Below are 19,703 nucleotides of genomic sequence, written 5' to 3' on the forward strand. Positions count from 1 at the left end.
TCTTGTAAGTCACCACCACCACCACCACCACCACCACCACCTCCATTACCTCCACAATCAGCCTTCACGTGAAAACTTTAATGGTCAAAAGAATCAAAAAAATCTACCCTCTCCCCCAAAAAAAAAAGTCTTATTTATCACCAACTCACAAATTTCAATCCATTTCAACAATACGTATCTCGCAATCCATCTATTTATTTATCTACGAGTCAGAAAGAAGAAGAAGCATTAGTATTAATTCAAATGATAGTGAAGGCATTTGTCCCTGGCTTTTGGCTAATAAATACTTCACCAATCTTTAAGGGAACTAGCATTTCAAGTGGGTTTTTTTTTTTTTAATCTTTCGTTGCCCTTGTCTGGTTTCCCTCTTGCTAAAAAAAAAAAAAAAAGGAAAGAAAAACAGCAACAGCAAAAGCAGCAGCAGCGGGAATAGGGAATAATTGTCCACTAATCACAACGTAGAAGACAAAATTTTAATCTTTCGTTGCCCTTGTCTGGTTTCCCTCTTGCTAAAAATAAAATAAAATAAATAAATAAATAAATAAAGGAAAGAAAAACAGAGGAATAAGGAATAATTGTAACGTAGAAGACAAAAATATAAATAGAATAAAATAAAAGCCACAAAAAAATAATAAATCGGTAAAACGCAAGACAACCTTCACATGACACCGTAAAAAAAAAAATAAATAAAAGAATGAAAAAAATAAAAAATAAAGTTAAAAAAGTAAGGAGAACAATATTGAGAAGGAAGGACGAGGCGAAAGAAGAAAAAGAATAAGAACAACAAGAACCAGAACAAGAACAACAGCAACAACAAAAAGAATAAAAGAAAATAAAAGGAAAGAGGAAGAAGAATCAGAAGAGATGGGGAAGACAAGACAAGACAAGGCAAAATAGAATAAAAAGAAGGAAGAGAGGCAGGAAAAAGAGAAGAAAAAGTGAAGAAACGTAAGAGAGAGAGCAAAAAAAGTGAAACCAGAGAGAGAGAGAGAGAGAGAGAGAGAGAGAGAGAGAGAGAGAGAGTAACGCAAGGAAGGAAGGAGAGGGAAAGTGGAAGCTTGGAGAGAGAGAGAGAGAGAGAGAGAGAGAGAGAGAGAGAGAGAGAGAGAGAGAGAGAAGGTGATGGAGGAAAAAAAGAGAGGAGAGGAGAGAGAGGACAATACACACCAGGTCTTTCTACTCTGAGAGGTGCCAGGTGGTTTCAGGAGGGAGGGAGAGAGGGAGAGGGAGGCAACAAGAGGAGGAGGAGGAGGAAGGGAGAGTTGGAGGAGGGCAGGAAGGAAGGGTGGAAGGAAGGGGAGGAGTGCATCTCTTTCAACGGTTGTGCATTGAGAGAGAGAGAGAGAGAGAGAGAGAGAGAGAGAGAGAGAGAGAGAGAGAGAGAGAGAGAGAGAGAGAGAGAGAGATAACGATGCGAGAGGAAAGAGGTTAAATAATACCTAAGAGGGCAGTAAAGGAGTGAGAGAAGGAAGAGGAGGAAGAGGAGGAGGAGAGGAGGAGGAGGAGGAGGAGGAGGAGGAGGAGGAGGAGGAGGAGGAAGAGCCTGGAAAGTGGAGGTGAGAGGTGACACCACTCCCAGAAGACCTCACCAACTCCACAAATTACCTCCAGCTGCCTCCTTCCTTCCTTCTTCCCTCTTCTCTCCTCTCTTCCCTCCCTCCCTCCCTCCCTTCCAGCCTGCCTCTGTCCCTCCATTCCCTTCCGTAACCCAAGACTCCTTCGCGATTGGATTTTCTTGACTCCAACCAATGCATGAAAATTATATACTACTACCACTACTACTACTACTACTACTACTACTACTACTACTACTATAATTGCTTCTGCTGCTACCCCTTCCTAATAGAACAACAACAACAACAACTATGCACCGTCATGTAAAGCATTCACGAAAATAATAAATGAAATGATGCAGTATTTCAATATAAAAAGAATAAATAATAACACTAGCAGGAAAAACAAACGTCAATAATGATCACCAAACACGCGCGCAGGCACACACACACACACACACACACACACACACACACACACACATGCACCTTTCGCTCAAATTCACATATATGTATCACGAAATTCGCCTTTTGACTTTTTTTTTTTCTTTTCTCTACTTGTTCTATTTCCATCCGTTCTCCCAAAAAGGACATAGTAATAATAGTAATAATATCCAGCATCTAAGATTTAGTATTCTTTTTTTTTTCTTACCTTCATACTAACATACTCACGTACCGGATATCAATAGTGCATACATATATACATACATACATACATACATACACACATAGCTCTCTTTTCATGTATATCTCCTTCAAGTTCTCCCAAAAATATTCACATGCTACGTATTTCAAGCCCATAAATTCTGGTTATCGTTCCCTCCATCTGTCTAAATGACGCAAATAGTCCAGATCTGCCACCCCACCCCCTTATCTCTCTCTCTCTCTCTCTCTCTCTCTCTCTCTCTCTCTCTCTCTCTCTCTCTCTCTCTCATTGGCAAAACTCCTACAGCTCCTTCAGGATGCGTACGTCCTTCCCTCCAGTAGTCCCTGAGGCTTGAAGGAGTGAGTGGCAGTGGGCAGGAAGGCGCCAGCTGAGATAGAGGCACAAGAGGCGCGAGGATGGACGAGCCTATCATCGGCAAGCCATCACGTGAAGGGCCTGAGAAGGTGTGTGTGATGGGAGGAAGGAAGGAAAAGACAGGGGGAAGAGGAGGAGGAGGAGGAGGAGGAGGAGGAGGAGGAGGAAAGAAGAGAAGGATGTGGGGAAAGAGTGGAAAGGAAGGATGTGGGTCACTTTAGGGAAGGAAAGACAGTGCACGAGGGGAGGTGAGGTGGAAGGGTGATGGTGCGATAATAGCCGGTCATTATCCCTCCCTCTCTCACCAAGATTTAAAACGACAGTCTAGCTCCACCTTATACACCATCCCCCTCACGCACCCGCAGCCCCGAGACGTGCTTTGTACTGCATGTGGCGGGAGGGAACAGGAGTGGTAGGGACAGAGGGAGGGAGAGCGACAGGCACGGCGGCGGGTAGGGTAGAGTGGGGAACAGTAAGGCAAGACTGAGTGAGAAGCAGCGGCATGGCGTGGTGAGGGTGGTGGGTGGGGTGGGGCGAGGCGCGGCATGGCGTGGCTGTATTGGATGAGGCGGGGCGCGAGATGGCGTGGTGAGGGTGGGTGTGGCGCCGCCCGCTAGTCGCCACACCCACCTTATGTCTACTACCCGTGGAAAAGGGGCGAACACGACAGCCTCTTGGGGGTCTACTACGCCTCCCCAATGGGTTGACGGGCTGATGGGCTCTCTGGTGGCTCTCCTCCAGGTCATCCCTTCACCCCCCACCCCTCCCATGCACTCCTATATCACCACCCAGGTTATACATTCCACACCCCATGATTTATGTTCCTCCGAGTCTCCCCTGCAGGTGGGTGACGTACCGAGGCGACAATGCACGTCTCCCAGTGTGTCAATTTGGCCTTCCGTGAAAAGTGTGTTTGTTTGAAGCCACAGCGCCTTCCCACAGCCTTATTTACCTCATTGTGTATTCTGTTTATGTGTCTGCCTGTGGTCATGTGCTTCTCTCTCCCCTCTCTCTCTCTCTCTCTCTCTCTTTTCCGCCACGACAGGGGAAGTTCCGTGAAGACAACTGATATTTTACTCAGCCACGAAATATTTATAAGAAAAGGTTGTTTAGTCGCTTGTTTTTCTTCGGTTAGGATGATGAAACTTTCTGATGTAGTGTTAAAGTTTGCAGTATCCCCCTTTAAATATGAAAAAAAAAAAGCTAAAAGAGTAAAAGTTTATAAAAGAGTAAAAGTTTAAAGTGAAAAAAAAAAAAAAAACATCTATCGGGTCTTTTATGTAATGGGTTCACAGTGCTTGTCATTCATCATGCCACCATCAATTACAATCCAATTACTTATTTTTTTTATTTTCATTTTCTTTTTCCTTCCTTTCCACTCCACCCATCACATTCAATTTTTCGACGCGGCAGAGACCAACAGTAAAAGTGTGTGTGGGTGTGTGTGTGTGTGTGTGTGTGTGTGTGTGTGTGTGTGTGTGTGTCTATCAGTCTGTTTGTAAGTGTTATTTATTTTATCTTACCTTTTATCTGAATTTCATTACGATGGTACCAATTAACCTGCTACTCGTATCTATCCATCTTTCTCCATTAACCTTCCTCTTTTCATCTCCGTCTCCACCCACCTAACACGCCAACAGCCTCAGACGTGACCTACTCGCTGTGCAGGTGATTAAGTGACCAGCAGCAATATCACAACAGCTCCTATCTTTCCCTGTGGCGTCTGGGAAGGGCTGGGACTCGCATTTTGGCTAAAGAACGCACATTTTTGGTCGTCTTCTGACATTAATCCCCTTCAATACTGAGACGCATTTTTAGGTAAGATTACACGATTTCATTTGCATTAGGAAAAGTCTATGGAGGTCAAAAAATTAATGGCCAGAGTCTTTACTATTCTAACCCCAACATATGTTTCTGAAGCTGTATAAAATCACCAAAAAATTAACCAGGATGAATATGAAAAGGCGTCTTGGTACTGAAGAGACTAGTAGACATTATTCTGAATACTGTCCACACCTCCATTACTTTTAACAGACTCTACTGGTTGACGAGACACGGGTTTTCAGGGATATCTTATGGTTTTCGTGACAGATTAACAGGGTTTTTATTTATATTATCAACAGGGAAAACACTATTGGCTGTCTAACCATCTCTGCGGCTTAGAAAACAGTCGTGGTGAGGAGAGAATGAGGCGTTTCTAAATATTCTTAGGTAGATGCAATATTCGATAGAGACGTCATTGATCAGAGGGGAAAGTAACAGCAAGTGACTCCCCAACACGTGCATTGCGGGGTTTTCCATCTCCCCAACACGTGCATTGCGGGGCTTTCCATATACTCATGATGTGTTGCTGTAATACTGTATCATCTTTATTAGTCACCCAACCCTGTACCGCGGCGCTGGCATGCCCTCAAGGTAAACACATCACTCCCCACGACGGTTGCCTCGCCACTCCACCCAGAGCCAACAGGAACTTGATGGCGAGGTGTGAGGGTTGGCAGGTGAAGCCTCTAAGGTTATTATTGGGCTTCGAGGCTCAATATTTCTGGGTGGTATAATAGTTCACGTGGCTAGGATCTTGAGACAGTCGTGAAAGTGTCACGAGCAGGCGTCTTATCACCACATCTCTTAGTCATAACACTGAGTACTGCTTGCATAAGTAGGGTCCCAATTAAGACGAGGAAATTATATCCGGTGACGACTTGGCACTCACGCGACGACAGCATGACGCGAAGACGTGGCATTCTGAAGACACAGAGCGCCGTCTTTGTTTGTTATCAGGTCATGATCTTATCAGGATTGAATTTATGAAAGATTAATTGTGCCTTTGTTTGCTGGCAAGTCAAGGCTTCACCAGTAATGCTTTACGACTTTTTTTCATCACCTAACACCTTACTTTTACGGTGAAAAAGCAGTTATCAAAAGCTTAAGAAAAACGTTAAAGAAAAGAAAGTTTAGGATGTCTGGCGTCGTATGTAATCTGTAGCAGCATAAAACAATAACAGAACAGGATGAAGCTGTGCTGAATATCTAAAATTGATTTAATTAATGTCTTTGTTTCACTAATAATTTAATTGAATCCCACTGTGTAACCGGTATGATTAAATGAAAGATTAACGACACATTCACATTGGGTGCGTGAGAGCCAAGTTCAGCCAGATGATGGAAAGCTCAGACATTCAAGGTCGTGGACAGAGAACAAAGCAATATTGGCGGGAACACAGGCGTAACAACCAGCTGTGTGTTGAATTTGGAGAGAGAACAAGCAGGAGAGAGTGGGAATTCAAATGCTACCGATTAAACTGAGAAGAGAGAAGGTTGAATTCCCAAAGCCGTGTGTGTGTGTGTGTGTGTGTGTGTGTGTGTGTGTGTGTGTGTGTGTGTGTGTGTGTGTGTGTGTGTGTGTCATAACGTTTTATTACTTCGATTTTTATATCAGATGAAAAATTCCTACGAAATCGTGACCTACAAACAAACACGGTCTTCTCAAAATGGTACGTCCTGTATTGTCATCGCGTGCCTGCCAGCTCTTCTCTTGACATCATTTCCTTGTCTTAATTGGCATCACTCTTATGTACACAGGTCTCAGTGTTAAGAGCGAGGCGATCTGGTGATAAGGTGACTGGACGCATTACTTTCCACTGTCTTTAGTTCGCAAGCTGTCATACACGAGAAAATAAATCTTGCGAGACTTTCCTTGCTAGCCTCACCACCACGCACGTCCTTCTGGCTTGGGCGAGGCGAACCACCTGGAGGCTTAATTTGTTTACCTGGAGAGCATGTTACCACTGAAGTCCAGAGTTAGGTGCAAGATAAAAACGCCGCTATATCATACTGACCCAATAATGTCAAATGCAGCCGCGTGATGTTAAAAGAGTCTTGTATTACGGTGTCAGATGCTGAATGTAGGAAACTGACAGGAAAAAATAAGCGCGTTACTTGATAATATAACGCCATCAATAACTATCACGTCATAATTTATCTTTCTTGCGTGGCACTTTTCCCAGTTCAACATCAGGGATATTTTTCAGCGATTTTTCTTTTTCCCCTCTGCTGTCTATCTATCTTTTTTTTTTTTTCCTTCTTACATTTATCTTCAGCTTTAAAACATGCAACCTCTGTACCACCACGTTAATTTATAATGCTTCAATGTTTCACGTGTGCATAACGTTGTATTACTATGGCCAAGTAAACTATTCATTAAAGCAAATTCAACCTACGAAAATAAAGGCGATTTTCAACTAAAGATATAAGATTCAATAGCTCTCTCTCTCTCTCTCTCTCTCTCTCTCTCTCTCTCTCTCTCTCTCTCTCTCTCTGTCTCTCACTGGCCGTCGCGTACCATGAGGCAGCGAACACACTGGATGGCGCGTGCTCAAGTGACCCAAATATAAAGATTGATGAAAATGAGGGCACAGGTGACGCCACGAAAACTTTGGAGTGTCAACATTGATGCAAACACTGAGAGCAAAGTGTGTGTTCTGCCTACCTCGTGTTCAGGCCTCGCTGCAAATTGGCTCCACATTCAGATTGAAAACTTCTTAAAAGATGTGCCAAGTTTTTTTTTTTTTTATTGAGCTTTCTTTTGTTTATTTTTATTATTTTCTTCCATTCAAATTTTGCCTTATTTAATCTCTCCACTTATTTTTACTATTTTCTATTTATTAATTTATTTCAATTTTTTTTTCCTACAGTCTATCAAAAAGTGTGTGACTGCATCGTAAGCACAGCGTGATCGTCAGGTTCGTTCGTGACGGCAGCACACACAAAGCAGCCTAAGATTCGTGACGTCAGGAATAATTTTGTTTTTATGGAGTACAATTTAAACAGAGCGCAAGATTACAGCGAGTAGACCATTGTTTCAGCCACGGAGCACGAGTTGACAGGAAAGTAGATTTGTGTCATCTCTCCAGGGGTGACCAAACCACATGGAGATCCAACATGTTAATGCAAGAACAGGCAAATTTTCAGACGTAATGAATTCACGTTTTGTTTGGTGATGGATATGCGTCATCTCTCCATTGTGACTCCATGAATAGAACTAGATCGTCATGTTAGTGCAGGAAGAAACAAGCTTTCAGACGGTAGGAATTCAGCTTTGGTCAGACGTGGTGTCGTGACCTGACAATCTGTTTTCTCCAAACCCAGACACCAGGGCATGGAAGTGAAAGATTGACTGATTATTTGGATTTGCAGACTCCTTTTAAGATAGTGTATTGTTATGCAGCACACGAGGGTTATCAAGATGGACTAGCTCATTTGTTAATTTTATGATGTAGCACAAGAGAACATCAAAATAGATCAATGCTTCTCTGAATTTCCCTTTAGATTAATGAATTGATCACCTGACGGACGCACCAACGAGGTCACGTCGCGACATATTTCCGTCTATCTTAATTAACTGATTGATTGATGACTCGACTCCACAACAAGGAGGTCACAAGGCGTGGAATTTCTCCCCAGACTAGCCGAGAAAACCTGATAGGATCACTCGCCGCGCAAGATCAAGATAAGGCATACCTCGATCTTGTCACCAGCTCACCTCACCCTCCCGTCACTCTCGATCACACAGACAAACACCTCACTCACTTTCCCTCCTCACTGAATCATCCTTGATAGCCTGGGACCACTCCCGCGCCACAGGCAACACCGGAACGTGCACCTCAGGCTGACCTCGATCACATGCTAATACTTAAAAGATAAAGGCAAAGAGAAATGATGAGCATGACTGTAGCTTACTTTGTGGGTCAGGGAAAGCTTAATGGTTCGAGAAATTGCGGCAGTTTTATCTAAAATAAGGAACGTTCTCTTACTCAAAATTTGGAGTAAAATATCTCTGGTTTAGAAAGTGGTAGGTGTTCACTCTATCAACTCTATTCACATTAACGAAATTGATCAGATCTTTCGTTACCAAGTGACAAACTTTCACTGGATTCATGTTATAGTCGAAGATTCTTAATTCGTGATCAAGCACTGACTTTTGTTGAATTGTCTTAAAATACTTTTTCTTTATTTTTCTAAACGAGATAATATTGATCTTACAGCATTTGACAATTTCTCCTTTCCTTCTTTACAGTTATATTGCATCCCAGTTACCCAAGGAGATCCAGTGATGCTTGTTCTTCCTTCGTGTTCTTTGGTTTCCTTCAATCTACTCCAGTTACTCTATTTTTTCATCACTTTCTGGGTCAGGCGGTCTGGCGGAGAGAGGGAGTGAGAGGTGGCCGCGTGATGGCGACAAGACATGTGACTGGCCCGGCTTTCCTCCACTCCCCGAACCCTCCGCCACCGTCTCCACGACACTATACAACAATTAAAGCAGGGAATTAACGTGTACGCGTAATTCACGATAATTAATACAGAAAACGCAAGGGAAGTTCACGACACACATATATACACTTTTCTCTTGCTATTCGTCTCTTGGTCTCTCGGTTTCGGTCTTGCTTTATGTGTGTGTGTGTGTGTGTGTGTGTGTGTGTGTGCATTTACGTATGAAACCTGTGGTTACTATACCGTGTCTGACAAGCAGGCAAACACACACACACACACACACACACACACACACACACACACACACACACACACACACACGGGGGAAAAAACGGAAAACAAGACAAAAAAATATCTGCTTGCTTATTCCCACATCCACTACCACCTCCTCCTCCTCCTCCTCCTCCTCCTCCTCCTCAACCGCCCATCTCCCTCTCACCAAAGCTCGCCTAACCGCAGAAACATCCGACAGCAGACGTGAGCACGAACCAGCTTACATAAAAAAGGTCCGTGGCAACAGTTTTGAAAAGTTTAATACAACAGTGCAACACCACAGTCTGAATCTTAGTTGTCTCGAGTGTGTGCACTACTACAGCCATTGGTGGTGGTAGTGGAGGTGGTGGTAGTGGAGGTGGTGGTAGTAGTAGTAGTAGTAGTAGTAGTAGTGGTGGTGGTGGTGGTGGTGGTGGTGGTGGTGGTGGTGGTGGTGGTGGTAGTAGTAGTAGTAGTAGTAGTAGTAGTAGTAGTATTCATGATAATAACAGCATTAAAAACAAAATAGATAACGATAATAACAAAGATAATGATAAATAATAATAATAATAATAATAATAATAATAATAATAACAACAACAACAATGAACAGATAAATCAAATTAAGAAACACCTTTCATACATACATTTTTTTTACCCTACGCAACCAGTTTCACCTTCACACACACACACACACACACACACACACACACACACACACACACACACACTTGTACACTTACACTTACGAAGAAGAAAAAAAAGGCTAACAGCTGCCCTAAATGGCTCACACCTGAACACTCCACACACCTTAGCGCTCACCACCTGTGGCTGCTGGCTACCTCCTCGCACCTCCCCTAGCCTTGCTCAGACACACACACACACACACACACACACACACTTGGTCGCATGAAAACAACACATCACGGCTACACTTCAAGTTAGATTAGGTTAAGTTAGTTAGGCAAGTAACCTAACTTAATCTTATCTAAAGTGCAACTACTTTCGGTTTGGTTAGATTAGGTTAGGTTTGGTAAGCAAGTAATTTAACAAAACTAATCCATCCTCAATGTAGCTAGATTGGATTAGGATGGATAAGTAAGCAACATAACCAAGCAAAACTAATCTATTCTTAAAGTAGCTAGGTTTGGTCAGGTTATCTTAGGCTAGGTAAGTAAGCAACCTAACTTAACCTAACCTAAGTTCATGTAGATGGTTGGCCTTAATTAAAGTGATCCCAGCAACGCATGTGTTGGAACAAACATGATCTAGTGTTGAGCAAGTTTAAATCAATGTCATAAAGTCCTCAGTCTTGTTCTTGGAGTCCCGTAATGTCACGGGGTTATGCTCTTATCACTTCTTGCACCACTGACCATGCATAGCCCTTTTTGTCACGACGCACAGCCACGCCCTTGTGAACACCAAATAACACTTGATTTATCCACATATTTTCGTCACTTTTTGCCACAGTTTCCGACCCCGCCTTCATAAACAGCATATATTATTAGAACTATCGACTTACTTTTTTTCTTTTTGTAAACTATCGACTAAATCAATTTCATGTCACAGAACTCAGAGAACCTCATCGTAAACAAACTACTCTCACTTTCACACAACGACTCGTGAGTGCCTCGTGATGCTCGTCGTGGAAGATTGGGAAGATTTTGTTAACTTCCTAGATAAGTGATAGTTCTGTATGCTGTGATAGCGTGGACTAAGAGGTGGAAAAAGGATGAGCTAAGGAGTCTGCAAGCATGGATGGATTTGAATAAAGGGAAGGTAGACAAAGAGTAATAGAGGGAAAGAAGAGATGGCAAGTTTGGAGTTTGGGTGATAGAGAGAGAGAGAGAGAGAGAGAGAGAGAGAGAGAGAGAGAGATTAATGAGACGAGAGACCCTCACGTTGTATATTATAAAGCAAAAGCAGTGGAGGTAAATGTTGCAAATAATAATAATAATAATAATAATAATAATAATAATAATAATAATAACGAAAAATAAGACACCTGACATTTCATCCCGTCTCATCGTTTCTCTCGCCATGTTTCGAACGGTTCACTAACTTGTCTCGATCCTTGTCACGACTCAGCGAGAAGCCTTCAGTACCGCTACACACACACAAACACACACACACACACACACACCAGCCAGCATACCAGAGTGGTGTTGAGTCGTGCAAGAGATGAGCAGTTCCCCCTCCCTTCCTCCATTCCATTAACCCGCCCCCTGCCTCACTACTAACACCACTATTAACAGTTATTTCCGGCCCGTGACTACGTAAACACCACTACCCTAACCACTGCCTCGCACCCTTGCCCTCGCCCGCCCTAACCACAGCCTCGCCCCACCTACACACCTTCATATAAGTTTGGAAAGGGGCGTTAATTGGGCGAAAATCTAATGCGAGGCCGAAGTAACGTTGAAAAGTACTTGGTTGTATCCGTAGTTCATGTACCGTTGGTTTGATCAGCGGTGCAGTACAGTGGTGAGCGCCGTGGAATGGTCAGTGGTCAGGCAGATGGAGGCTTGGTGTGGCTTGGCGAGGCGTGCTGCAGGGAACAGATGCGGCATTCAGCACTCAGCACTAGCCTCCCTAATCTCGGTGGACATATGCACCGCCTCCTCATTTGTAATATTAGTGGTGAGAGGGTTGTCAGCGGTGTCTGGTACAAAGTATTCGGTATGTCTGCACCTGCCACTTGACTCACGCTGATCGGCCTCCAAGTGTCATATGGTGTGCGCGGGTGTAACATGTGGAGTGTCATATGTAGTATGTGAACTGACATACATTGCACGTAATGACAAGGTATGAAAATTTAGCTACACGCACTTATACCACTGATTTACTAAGCTTGGACTATGCATATACTAGAGATGTATCGGATGTCAAATTTCAGACATCCGCGGATCCATATGTATATGCGGATGTCATTTTGCGGATGCAAATGTGGATGCGGATATCAGTCTCAGCTAAAATGCGGATGCGGATGCGGATATCAAAATATGAATCCTCGCGGATGCGGATACGGATGTTTTTACGTCAAACGCTCTGACCAAGAGGACAAAAAAAAAAAGGCCTGCTTCAGTGTCAGACCATGCAGACAGCAGGAGAAGTAACAAATAAAAACAAGATGGGAGAACCAAAATACTGCCAAATGAATTCGAATGGCGTCTTAATAATTTGATACTTCTCTCTTTGAAAGTATTTAATTCATAAGAAGACGGAAATACAGACGCAGGAAGGGAGTTCTAGAGTTTACCAGTGGAAGTAAAGTGGAAGTACTTTTCTTATAACTCTCTCTCTCTCTCTCTCTCTCTCTCTCTCTCTCTCCACCACCAGTATTAAGGTGTCAGGAGTTGGGGGGGAGACAAGCAAGGGTGATAAGCCTCCTCTCCATCTCCCTTTTCACACACACACACACACAGTGACTCACTCATCGTGTTTACTAAGTTTCTACCATTCCACCATTCACAGTTTGCTATTTATTTACTATGTATTTGTACTTCATAGTCACTATGTAAAATTCGTTCCCTCTTCCTGTCCTTCCCCTAAATTCTAGACACATTACGTTGTGTAAGTTTGAAAGGAAATGAATACTTGATATTATTTGCTTTAGTTTTACTTGATAATTAATTTATTAGACACACATCAATAAGTTTACTCCACATTTCTAAGCTCTGTCTCAACTCTAAGTCTGTAAGAACTAGGCAGTACTCTGCGAGTCTGTCACTGCGTGTCTATATATTACTCTATAATCTATAGGTTGTGTAATGCATAAAACACATCCGCATCCACACATCCTCTGTAGAGTGCGGATACGGATGCTAATATATATTTTACCACAAATGCGGATGCGGATGTTCAGTTTATCACAACTACGGACGTGGATGCGGATGTGAAAATATATGTGGATATTCCGCGGATGCAGATATCCGATACATCTCTAGCATATACAGATCAACTTGTTTTACTTGGTACTGTTGAGACATGATATGCATTGGAAACGTTAGGTAGAGAGAAGCATTTTGTTATAATAATCCTCAATCTGTTACTATAGTGGGTTTCTTTAGCTGCTTTAGCACATCATTGTTAAAGAGAAAAGTCTGTTGTAGTTTGCACTCCATGTTTGAAGTTTAAACTAAAACAGCAGCACTGTAACCCGAACACCTCATTCCATCAGTCTTTCCCTCCACGTACAGAGTGGAGGTGGTCTCACTGGTAGCACTAACACCAAGCCATCCAGTGAGAACTAGAACAATCTAGAACGCGTGGATTGGAATCATTCACGTGCACAAGTAAACGAATGGTGTGACTTCACTGCGCTGCCTGCCGAGCCGCCCTGCACGCACCGCCCCGAACACCAGGAACACAGACATCCACAGCGCCTGACTAAATTCCCTTTGAAATGTAAATTAATCTCCGACAGCCTCATTGTGTCAGGTGCGCAGCCTCGATCGCGGCTAGGACTGCCCCCACCCTCCGGTTAACCCCCATCCCCGAGAGAGAGAGAGAGAGAGAGAGAGAGAGAGAGAGAGAGAGAGAGAGAGAGAGAGAGAGAGAGAGAGAGAGCAAATTCTCATATCTCCACGAGCTGTGCCGTGAGGCCAATAATAATCTGAAAAAAAAAAAAAAAAAACATCGCCACGAGACAGAGGACCCGAGCAGAGGCGCGTCAACAACAGACCCAAAGAAGGTGTCTCTGAAGCAACGCAGAATCTCAGTCACAAGCAAGCGTGCCAAGCCACCGCGAACGATAATGAGACCAAAGGGCATAAACAAAATACTAGCATGAACTTGTACGGAGGAGGAGCGAGTAAAGAAGGAGTCGAGAGAGAGAGAGAGAGAGAGAGAGAGAGAGAGAGAGAGAGAGAGAGAGAGAGAGAGAAGGGAGAGTTCCATGACAAGACAAGATTACGTATTCTGACTTGAAGGAAGGGATGTGAAAGGCACATTGAAGAAAACGAGACAGGGGAGGGAAAGGATACGCCAGTAACCTGAAACATCTGGTATTAGTAACATTACCACGCTGAGACCACCACCACCACCGCCGCCCCATGCCTCACTGCACAAGCTGATATTACCTACACTTTCATAAACCTTGCCGCACACGAAGCGAAATACTTTACATCTAATAAAAGTGCTGCAGGAAATGAGGCTGGTATTTTTAGGTATTTTTACGTGTGTGTGTGTGTGTGTGTGTGTGTCGCGGCCAGGAGGCAGAGTGATAGCGGGGGGCAGGGAGAGGGCGAGGTGCCAGATTATTTGAGGGTTCAACGTGAAAACAAAATATAAACCGAGAAGTGTGCCACGCAAGAGCAACGATGGTGATGTCGCTGCCTCCGCCAGGCTTACGGGCTCAAGTTCCCTCCTAGTTCGCGCACACATACAGACAGACAGACGTGCATGCAAGGGAGTGGCCGGCCCTACGCTGTGGCTGAGTCACGCGGCTTGCAGGATGACACACGCACCAGCACTTCCCAGTGACCACAAGCACGAACACAAATAAAAACACCTACGTATGAAACTGTATACAGGACCGTATATACTCCTATATCCCTATTTGCAGGAAGGCGCGTGCGAGCACACACACACACAACCAAGCAAACACAGACACTCAAACACGCACACAGTGAAGAATTAGATTCGACAAATACATGCAAGCACAAATGGAGGCTGACTAGCGACAAGCAGACAAGCAAGCAGACAGGGAGGGAGGGAGGCAGGAGCGCCGGCCGGCAGGCAAACAAACCAGACGGACGCACGCACAGGAACGCACGCCCACACACGTACGAACGCACACCCACACCCACGCCGTCTGTCCCAACTTAAAGGTGAACACCGGTAGAGCGTCGTCGCACCTAATAAAAAAAAAAGCACCACAGACTCCCTTCCCTACAGATATCTCCCTCCTTCCTTCCCCCCTCTCTCTCTTCCCTCCAAGCGACCCCTCCCTTTCCAACCCTTTCGTCCCTCCAAGCAACCCTCGTCTCACCCCATGTAGACCCTCCCTCTTACCAGCCACCGCATCCCGCCCTCCTCCTCCTCAGTTCTGTGGGGCATCTTCCCTCCCACCACCATGCCCTCCAGGTCGCCGCCTTCATACCCACGGACTCACATACCCCATCCAGGAGTCACCAGATACCCCCACTTCCTGCCGCCTCGTCCTGTCGCCCCGCACCCCACCAGCGCCATGTAGCCCCAACACCCGGGATGTTACCTGATGTTACCCCATTTCGCGCTCTCATCGGGGGAAAGGGAGCACTGGCGATTCTCACATGCACTGCTGACTAATCGCCTTGTTAGAGGGAATGGTCTAAACTGACTAATAGTGAAAGGAACCGTATCTTTCTTTGTTCACTAGTGGCGAGACATTTTTTTTCCATTTTCACGACGGATTCTGGCTTTCCCTAACCGCCCTGTGTCGCTCCCGTTGGTTCAAACTATGCATCTGGACTCGTTCTCACATAAGACAGCGTGTTACCTCGAGACAAGGCACGTAACCCGAACACAGACCACCTTCAGGAGAACACCTTACCCTGAAGCCAAGAAGCCGGCGGTGCCTCCTCACGCCACAGGTCTCCCCGCCGCCCCTCGGACACGCACACCACACACACTCCTGCACACACTTGTCCCTCGCTTGTCATGACTCACCTTGATATGAGGAGAGGGGTAGGTGTAAGTAATGATGCGGACGCCACGGAAGGTAGGCTGAGACTGTTGGTAGGAAAGTTGGGTTGAGTTTGCCGCCGCCTGCCTCGCCACCCGCCCACCCAGTGCAGTTGCCAGCTCGTCCATACTTCCATTTTCCCAACTGCCCCTCCACCAAAATGATAATCCCTACTGCCCTGGATAATGTCCTCGCCTGCAGCACACCCCACTCCCAGTGATCAAATAGGCTCTCGCTGAATGGAGAAATAGCCGTTATTGTCTAGGTGTCAAATGAAGCAGCGGGGAAACGCAACGCTCGAAACACCATTTTTGAGAGCAGGTAAAAAATAACATCTCCCGGGCGGCTTGGCCTACGAAGAACAAGAAAAAAAAAAAAGTCTGTCCTGAACCAAATACTGTGCCAGATTATCATACCTTGCCCCTAATCCGTGTTACAATGAGGGTACATTCGTTTTAGGCAATGCATGTGACCGCTGCCGGATATATTCATTGGGGGAAGCATTATAGGAGCAAGATGGAAGAGCTCGCCAGGTGACAGAGTGCCGCACTGCCAGACGTAACCCTCCAGCCACCACCACCACCACCATGCAGCACACGGGTCAATCCCACAGCTTTCTGCATGCACGTGCTTTCCTGACATTCACACTCTCCCACGTAACTCAAATGACATAGGCACACGACAAGAAGAACTGGGAGGCATGGGAGGCTAGAAATACGAGAGTTCCTTCCCCTTGTCATGTGGGTTCAGATTTTGGTTACGCAACGGACCTGGTAACAGCGGCCGTAGACGAACCTGCCTGCTGTTGCTGCTGCTTCTGCTGCTGCTGCTGCTGTTCCAAATTAGTTTACCCTCAGCCTGGTCCGTCCACTTTAAGTCAAATGAATGCTTGCCAAAAAATGTAGCTTTATTTTTTTTCTCTTTCAGTTGTTGCTAATTTAATACCCAAAGTCATTTAGTTGGCCCAATTAATTACTTGCTTTAACAACGGTGACTGATGGGAAGTGTGCTTGATTCATTTCTTCTGTATATGGGACTTTGGTAACAATGCTGCTAATGTGATTAACAGTAACAGCCACATTGCCAACAACAATGATAACAATAACGATTACAATAACGCTAATAGCACGTATAGTTTCTATGTAAGAGGAGCACTGACCCAGGACTAAGAAAAGAAAAGAAAATAACATATAATAAAAGGCACACAAAGGTGCCAATACCTAAGGGAAATGGCTAAACCGGAAATATATTCAGCACCAGCAACAGTAACAACAATAGCAACAGCAACAACGATAGCAACAATGAAAATAATGCCACGTGCGGGAGTCTACGTGTTTATTTTCGTCTTCCTCATCATCATATTCGACCCTGGCATGGAAATTTTTCTTCTTGCCAACCAATCAAGTGAAGCCGCCTGTCTGCTGCTGTTGATTTAAGACTAACAAACAAGACTTAAATCAAATAAGAATGCAGGTCCAGCCAACGCGCCACATAGAACTGAGGAACTAGCGAGGGTAAGGTTAAGAATACTCGGAACAGTTAAAATCCAAGAGTAGGGAGAGGTAACACTCGCAAGGACGTGTGTTGTATTGTCACACCTTGCAACAGAACAGTGAATCATATACGAGGAATTCATCATCTCAGTCCACTTACATTCTTTCGCCTTCATATGAAACTTCCGCGTGAAGGAGGAGGAGGAGAAGGAAGGGGGAGGAGGAGGAGGAGGAGGAGGAAGAGAGAAAATACATAAGGATACGTAAGAAAAGAAGGAATGCACAGGAATACATAGGAAAGACAAGTGACGAATGGCCTTGTGATTTATGATGAGGTCACTCGTTTGATATACTAGAACTAAAATAAACAATAAGTAGAAGGCAAGGGTAGAACAGATGAAGCTCCTCCCCACCCACCATTCCCTACGGCGTTACCAGACAGAGAAAAAAAATAAATAAAAACGAAAAAAAAAAATTTATCGAAAGGAAATATCTTAGAAATTTATACAGAAAAGATGAAAAATAAAGAATTCTTCAAAACGCTAATATCCTCAAAAGAAAAATAAAGGGGAGGAGGAGGAAGAAGAGGAAGAAGAGTGGAAAACAACAACAACAACAACAACAACAACAACAACCACCACCACCACCACCACCACCATCACCAACACCAACCAATACCACCACCACCATCAACAACAACAACAACAACAACACCGCAACTACCACAACCATCACCACCAACACTGCCACCATCACCAACGCCAACCAACACCACCACCATCAACAACAACAAAAACAACAACAACAAACATGGGAAACAAGAACCAAAGAAAAGTAAACGTGACACCCATACCTCTCCACCTACATACATACATACATACATACACACACACAAACATACAATAATCGTTTTTTTAGGAGGTCATGAGGAGACTATGAAAGAAAAGGGCGAGACAGAAGTAGGAAAACTAACATTTGATTATTTATTCAGTCAGTTTCGATTACACAGAACGTTCTAAGCACTTTTAGGAAAGAATTCGCGTCCAGATGGTGCTGATTCGTGATTCGCGAGTACACTGAAATAATTAGTTAAGGAACCTGCCGATAGGGTGTCGCAGGGTGCCTCTTGGAAGGGTTTTGATACCCTCCCTTTAACACGAGCTCCCGCCACGGTATTGCTGGCGACCCGCGCGCGCGCTAGTGAGAGAGAGAGAGAGAGAGAGAGAGAGAGAGAATTTTTTGAATGTCTATTTGTTTATTGGCCTTCAAACTTATATTCCTATTGAGAGACTATTAATGATTTCCATGAGACGTGAATTTACTGAAAAAAAAGGAGAAAAAAAATACTTCCATATTCCTAAAAACATTATTAACCCCTTCAGTACTGGGACGCATTTTTTTACCTTGAGATTTGTGTATGATTAGACCATTTTATTGACTTTAGGAAGAGTCTAAGGAGGTCAGAAGACTAATGGCCACAGTCTTCACTATTTCAATCTCCCACAAAAGTTTCTGAAGCTGTATAAAATCACCAAATAGCAAGTAAAATGAATATGGAAACGCGTCAAGAGGTTAATCATACAAGCTTCGATATAAATCCTGGGCGCTGCTTCCCATAATAACACACACACACACACACACACACACACACACACACTTGGCCACTTGGCAGGCAAATGTTTCCTCGTTGCTTTACAGATCAGTTAGTACACTACATCATCTCAATCATCCCAATAACCTAGTCTGGCTTTCCCTCGTGGGCTAAACCACAGAAAACACCAACTCAAACCGACTCGATCTAGTTCACAGCGAGAGAAGGCTTGGCAAATAACTGTGAAGAGAGAGAGAGAGAGAGAGAGAGAGAGAGAGAGAGAGAGAGAGAGAGAGAGAGAGAGAGAGAGATTATGTTGTTGACAATGTATGAATAAGATTTTAGAATATGCGATGTCTGAAATATCGCACGATACTAAAATGCTGAGTTTCCATTTCCCTAATTGCTTCACCTAGTTCCGGCTGGGGAGGCTTTGAGTGCATAGGTTATTCTATTCTATGTCTCTTTTTTTATTTCTTTTTCTTTCTTTTTATCTTTCCCGGTAAGTTCTTTTTATGTAATTGTGTTTTTCTTTTTTTTTTTTTTTTTTTATCCATGCACGTTCATCACTCGCACCATTTCTCCTTCTTTTGTTTCCGAGTGTTGCTACTGTTGTTGTTGTTGTTGTTGCTACTGTTGTTGTTGTTGTTGTTAAATCTTATAAAGACAGAAGTATTTATCAGTGGAATTATCATAAGCGATCGAAATAAGTAGATTAGATTCTCTTTTTTTCTTTCATTTTAGAAGGTTGAACTCTTTTGATTTCTTTTGAGTACATTGCCGTTAGTTATCCAGTTTATCTATTTTTACTACATATTCATTCTACCATTAAGTCTTTACTGTTTAACCCCTTCAA

At 43.9% G+C, this 19,703-nt stretch overlaps 1 protein-coding gene across 3 annotated transcripts in view; it reads right to left on the reverse strand.

Annotated features, from left to right (window-relative positions):
- LOC123520655 (nucleolin-like) overlaps positions 1 to 15,906 on the reverse strand; it is a 59,888-nt gene extending 43,982 nt beyond the window's left edge. Inside the window, exon 1 of one of the 3 annotated variants that reach the window (XM_045283146.1) lies at positions 15,748 to 15,906. In XM_045283146.1, coding sequence (XP_045139081.1) covers positions 15,748 to 15,891 — 144 coding nt within the window. In that variant the 5' untranslated portion in view covers positions 15,892 to 15,906. Of the gene's footprint in view, positions 1 to 13,387; positions 13,544 to 15,747 lie in introns of those variants that run through there. The other 2 variants (XM_045283149.1, XM_045283147.1) reach the window with 2 other exon arrangements.
- Between the last annotated feature and the right edge of the window lie 3,797 nt (positions 15,907 to 19,703).

Source organism: Portunus trituberculatus, chromosome 47, assembly GCF_017591435.1.
Source record: "Portunus trituberculatus isolate SZX2019 chromosome 47, ASM1759143v1, whole genome shotgun sequence".
NCBI classification, from domain to species: Eukaryota; Metazoa; Arthropoda; class Malacostraca; order Decapoda; family Portunidae; genus Portunus; species Portunus trituberculatus.